Source organism: Durio zibethinus, chromosome 8, assembly GCF_047325235.1.
Source record: "Durio zibethinus cultivar Kanyao isolate XHJ-2024 chromosome 8, ASM4732523v1, whole genome shotgun sequence".
NCBI classification, from domain to species: domain Eukaryota; kingdom Viridiplantae; phylum Streptophyta; class Magnoliopsida; order Malvales; family Malvaceae; genus Durio; species Durio zibethinus.
In genome coordinates this window covers 4760147-4766080 of record NC_143169.1, presented here as the reverse complement: position 1 = coordinate 4766080, position 5934 = coordinate 4760147, and the positions used below count along the sequence as shown (strand labels likewise).

General features: G+C 29.6%; 1 protein-coding gene across 1 annotated transcript; it reads left to right on the top strand.

The window, feature by feature from the left end:
• Window positions 1–526: 526 nt before the first annotated feature.
• LOC111278661 (aquaporin NIP6-1-like) lies at window positions 527–4285 on the top strand. The gene is made up of 5 exons (XM_022865287.2): window positions 527–837; window positions 1029–1253; window positions 1368–1562; window positions 2297–2358; window positions 3759–4285. The coding sequence occupies exons 1-5, from the start codon at window positions 610–612 to the stop codon at window positions 3952–3954; spliced, it is 906 nt and encodes a 301-aa protein (XP_022721022.1). The 5' UTR covers window positions 527–609; the 3' UTR covers window positions 3955–4285.
• The last annotated feature ends 1649 nt before the right edge of the window (window positions 4286–5934 follow it).

Sequence of the window (5934 nt, the reverse complement as noted above, 5' to 3'; positions counted from 1 at the left end):
GTTCAGTTTTCATTTCATTTTTCAGCAGATAGATCAGTGCATGAATTAATTTGTCCATAAAATCTGACAACATAGTGTTTACTAATGAATCATTGAACTCTTCAATAGATTGGAGAAATGAATCAAACCCCAAGTTTTAGTTCCAATCAAATTAATGCTAAACTTTGCAAAGAATAGTGCATGCCAGTAATTTACATGTCTGTGTCTTTTTTCTCAAGCAGACATCAAAGTGAGAAGCTAACTATAGTTGTCCACTTCATTTTATAATTGAGATCAAGGCATTGGTGTGGTAAAGACAAGGAATTCATTATTCATGTCTCATATTAAAAGCTTGCAAGACTTCTTCAATGCCCCACCCTCCACTACTTCTATAGCTATGCCTTCTTCTTTTCCCATCTCATTGTTTCAACCACTAACTTAGTTCTTTCTCTCTCTTATCTCTTGGGATTCTCTAAGTCAACTCTTTGTTTGTACTATAAATACCAGACATTACTTTCATCAGTAACATCCAAAACTTAGAGACAAAGAAGTGCAGAAACTTGAGTCTTTTCTTCTCTTGTCTTAATACTACATTTGCTTTTCTCAGTTTGTTTTTAATATAAGTCATAAATGGAGAATGAGGATGTTCCGTCAGCTCCTTCAACTCCTGCAACACCAGGGACTCCTGGTGCTCCACTTTTCGAGGGGTTCAGGGGAGATCAAAGAGGTGGGATCAGTAGAAAATCCCTTCTCAAGAGCTGCAATTGCTTCAGTGTGGAAGAATGGTCCATGGAAGAAGGGAGATTACCTCCTATCTCTTGCTCATTACCACCTCCTCCAGTCTCACTCACAAGAAAGGTATTAAAAAGACAGCAGCAATAACAAGATATCTTTTAATTTAAAATTTGTTGTATATATGAAAATTCTCAATGACTTGATGTTTTAAGTTGTTGTGCTGTTCTTTATGGCTTAGTCCAACATATAAGTTGAAAATTCAGCTAAGGGATTTTCAAAGCTGTCCCAATTTCCCTTTTTTTTTGCAAAATCAGGTGGGAGCTGAGTTCATAGGCACTCTCATACTAATCTTTGCTGGTGCGGCCACAGCCACTGTGAACCAAAAGACACAAGGTTCTGAAACTCTGATTGGCCTGGCTGCCTCCACTGGCCTTGCTGTCATGATTGTTATACTCTCCACTGGTCACATCTCAGGGGCACATCTCAATCCAGCAGTCACCATTGCCTTTGCTGCACTCAAACACTTTCCCTGGAAACATGTAAAACTAAACTCCCAGCTTTTCCTTTTTCCTTTTTTTTTTTTTTCCTAAAGTTCTTATAGAAACTTTTATTATTTCTTTTAAATGACATTTTCACGTTCTAATTTTGGGCAGGTCCCAGTATACATTGGAGCACAAGTAATAGCATCATTATGTGCTGCATTTGCACTAAAAGGAGTATTTCATCCAATGATAGGAGGAGGAGTAACAGTTCCTTCAGAGGGAATTGGTCAAGCTTTTGCTTTAGAGTTTATTATTAGCTTCAATCTCATGTTTGTGGTTACTGCTGTTGCCACCGACACCAGAGCTGTAAGTGCCCTTTTTCATCTATTTTTTTTCAACTGTGAAATCAGCAAATCAAAGAGAATAGAGAAAAACTATAAACAATTGAGAACGCTTTTAATGCACGAACAGCTTCTACATGCAACTCCACACCAGAGCCATACTGGAAAAGACATCTCAATCAATAATTTTCATTTAAAAACTGTATGATTTAATCTTTTGTTCATCTATTGATACATCTAACTTTTACAATGCATAAAATAAGGCTATATCATAATTTGAATCTAGATCATTGGAAGTTTTGCATTTTAACCAACAGACCATGCTGCTATTGGAATTTTTTATTTTCAAACTTTAAGAGACAAGAGTCAATAAATATGGTTGGCAACCTAAAAAGCTCAATCTCCAATGTATAAAAATAAAACTAGAAGATAAAAACAAATATAAAGTTGTTCATATCCCCGGAATTATAGGTCAAGGGGGAGAAATACTAAGATATTGCACCGATCTTCACTTTCATTTTTCACATTATTCAATTTTATATCATTTCAAAGGTGGTTACAAGGAATTGATTCTTACCTTCTCTTGACTCACTAAACTTCCCTTCATGAGACAAAATTATAGTGTAGGCAGGCATCAATATTCTGTAAATATGATATCAGAAATCATTGCTCTATGAAAATTTGAGTAGAGAAAACTGTAAACTGATGTTTAGGAAGATGCATATGGAATCTTGTAATGTGAGGGATGGCAATGTGCAGGTGGGAGAGTTGGCAGGAATCGCGGTTGGAGCTACTGTCATGCTCAATGTACTGATAGCAGGGTATGTTGCTGAAATTTTCAATATTATTGTTATTGTTATTATTAATCAAGAAGATTTGTTAACAAAGAGAAAAGCAAATAATAAAGAGATAACTTGTGAAACAAGCAAAGTCATTAATGTTTCGGTACAATTTTGATTAACCTATATTTGTAAGGTTTTCATATTATGTCAAACAGAAAAAATTATTGTGTTCAATTTGTTTGTATACCCCAAACACAAAACATTTTTTTTTTGTTTTTATCAAATTTATATATAATTTTTATTAAAATTTTAAATTATATTGTTTGCATGTTTTCTTTCGTATCGTTTTTTAGTTATATTATTGTATCAAGTTTTGTGGTAAGTATTGGAAGCTCTGTTTGCAAAAAGGAGATTAGATTCAGAAACATATCTTGTTTTAAGGGGCTTTTTCTTCTTGGCAAATACAGAAGTTGATTTATTAGTTGGGATTTAGCCATCCCAAGTAGGATAATGTTTATCCATAACTTGAGGAAGAAGTTGTCAGTAAGTAGACAATTAGCACATGTTTAGTGATTCAAGACCCCGTGCTTCACTGATCAAGAGATTAAAATATATTGCAGACAACTAGATGTTAAGACCTATTGGACGCATTTTTTAATCATATGCTTCAAAACATCTCAGCGAAGCATTTGTTGGCACGATTTTTCGTTCCAAGTATGAGAATGAATAGCTGTTCCTAGACATTAAAGGGCCACTGTTGACTCTTGTTTATTTTGACATGATCTTCCACCTTCCAGCAATTAGATAACATACAGCTTTGATTTTAGATTGTCATCATAAATTATGACTTTGGACCTGCACAATAATCCCGATTTGTTAGCACTTAGCAGAGCGCATTCAATTTCAATTTCAATCACAAATATGATGAGGGATAGCTGTTAGAAATATATTAAAGATGTAAGTCAAACCAATTCTGATGCCAAAGACAACTCAGTGCTACCAATTATGAAACACACATCCAACTATCTAAGTTCCAAGTCCAACCCCCTTTCTTCATTTTCTTCTATCTTTACAAAAAAATTCAGAGATTAACTTGATTGATTCATATTTATTTGATAGGTGTGAGTTTGAATCTCAGTATCTGTAAAACTTTTATCTATTTTCAACTATAGTCTCCTTTGTAAAAAATACAAATAAAAATCTATTAAGTGCAACATTTGGAAACAACACAAAATGAAAAAGGGAATATGGGAGGATCATAATTGGAGCTTTAAAATTTTCTAGAATAACTTCATCTGTTAAAGAGCTTTAAAATAAACCCTTCCTCTTCTCTTTACCAAGCCTTACCACATTGAGAATGTCATGCTCCCAATGCTAAGCACCTGATGAGTTGCATGATGATAATCCTTAAAATTCCCTTTTTTTGTGCCGTGGAACAGACCATTTACAGGTGCTTCAATGAATCCAGTAAGAACATTGGGACCAGCCATAGCTGCAAATAACTACAAAGCTATATGGGTCTACTTCACTGCCCCCATCCTTGGGGCACTATGTGGTGCAGGAACCTATACTGCTGTCAAGCTGCCTGTTGAAGATGGTGAAAAGCCATCAACCGTAAGGAGCTTCAGAAGGTAATTAGCATCCATCAACAGCCTGCATATCAGAACTTCATGAGGAGACCTTGCAGAGACGACCAGGGGGACAATTTCATAATTCTGAAACATTAGCATTTGAATATAAATAAGCGAACTACGTTTATCAATCACATATATATGTGTAACAGCATAGTCAAGCATAGCTGTTCCTGCAAAAAAGGGGAAAAAAAAAAGGCAGGAGAAATTATGAGTTGACTTTCATTTGCGAGTGTATATTGGAGTTTGGCTGGGTTAAAAAAGCTTCCAAACACTGATCTCCTGGGCAAATGACCTGAAAAAATAAAAAAAGGTTATTGTGTAGGTTTATTTCTGCTTGTCTTTTATTGTTTTCCCTTCTTTTCTTCCCCCTTTAAAGGCCATTTAAAAACCAGAGGATTGTGAAAGCGAGATTGCATCTCTCACAGTGTATTTTCTTCCAACTGCTCAAGATTCTTTAGCTCCTTTAAGATGAAATTTTATTATTATCAAACAAATAAAAAAATTTTTCAATTAACATAATTTAATTTTATATTGGTGTATAATCTGCATAAAAAATGTATCAATTTGATTAAAAAAAATATGAGGGGCTATAAAACTAATTTAATTAAATATTAATGTAACTTAATCTCTTTTCTATTTGAATATTTATAGTATTATTTATTTCTCTATTTAGAACAAATTAAAATGGACCCTTAGTATCACAATTCACAAACTTTTCTTTAATGGCATCCCATAAAACAAATAAAAAGATTAGCGTACAAATAATTGGTTTTTGATGTTATCAACCATATGATCTTTTAATAAAGTGTTAAATTTTTAATTATAATAATTATATTATTTTTTTTAAAAAAGTATGTAGTAAATATCTTTTTATTAAAAAGGAGAAAATTGAAAAAATTTTAATAATTGTTTATGTTTAATTAAATAATTTTTAATATTTATTTTTAAGACTCTTAACCTTTTAATTTTTTTAATAAAAAAAACTTAGATGAAGAAAGGCTTTTTCATTTTAAGATATGGTAAACTATAGGGGTTTCAAATATTACTATTATTGAATTACAAAGTTCTGCCATGAAAAATAGTTGATAACAAAACTAAAAACTACCTTCCAAATAAAATATTTAAACCCTAAACTCCATTGGTTTTGCGAAAAATAATTTTTATATTTTTAAGTGTTTATTTGACAAAAAATTAATTAATTAATAAAAAATAATTTTTTAATTAATGAAAAATAAGATCATTTTTTTTAAAATTGTCTTATGAATTTGAAAAAAAAAAGACATTTTTTAAAAAAATTGTTTATAAGTAGAACTATTTCTCAATATTTTTTAGTATAATTTTATTTATAAATAATATATTAATAAATAATATTATACATACAAAAAATATACTATTAATATAATATATTAATATATACTATTATATTAATAAATCATATATTAATAAATAATATTATAATATATTAATAAATAATATTATATTAATAAATAACAATATTATATGAAAAAATAATATTGATTTAATTAATAAATATTATAATAACAATTAATAAATAATATACTATTAATATAATATAGGAATAAATATTATTAATAAATAATATATTAATATATTAATAAATAATATAAATAATAATAAATAGTTTTATTTTAAGTTTTTTTATATTAACATAATATTTTAATATTAAATATATTATTAAAATATAATCATTTTTTAATATTAATAATTTTAATAATAAATAATTTTAATATATTTTAATAATAAATAAATTTTAATAATTATATTAATATTATTTTAAAAAATTAAAAGAAATCAAATAATGAAAAATATTTTGCATTATCTCATTCAAATAAAAAAACACTTTTAATTCAAAAAATATAAATATATTTTAAAAATTATTTTTCAAAAATTATTTTGTACGAAACATATTGGAGGCTTAATAACACAGTTAATCTCACACTTGACCCTTCTCGACCTTGGC

Bases quoted from the DNA above. Each gene is read 5' to 3' on its own strand.
- LOC111278661 (XM_022865287.2), top strand. From the start codon at position 610: ATGGAGAATGAGGATGTTCCGTCAGCTCCTTCAACTCCTGCAACACCA. The intron at 838-1,028 runs GTATTAAAAAGA...TTGCAAAATCAG, and splicing joins CAGTCTCACTCACAAGAAAG to GTGGGAGCTGAGTTCATAGG. The intron at 1,563-2,296 runs GTAAGTGCCCTT...GGCAATGTGCAG, and splicing joins TTGCCACCGACACCAGAGCT to GTGGGAGAGTTGGCAGGAAT.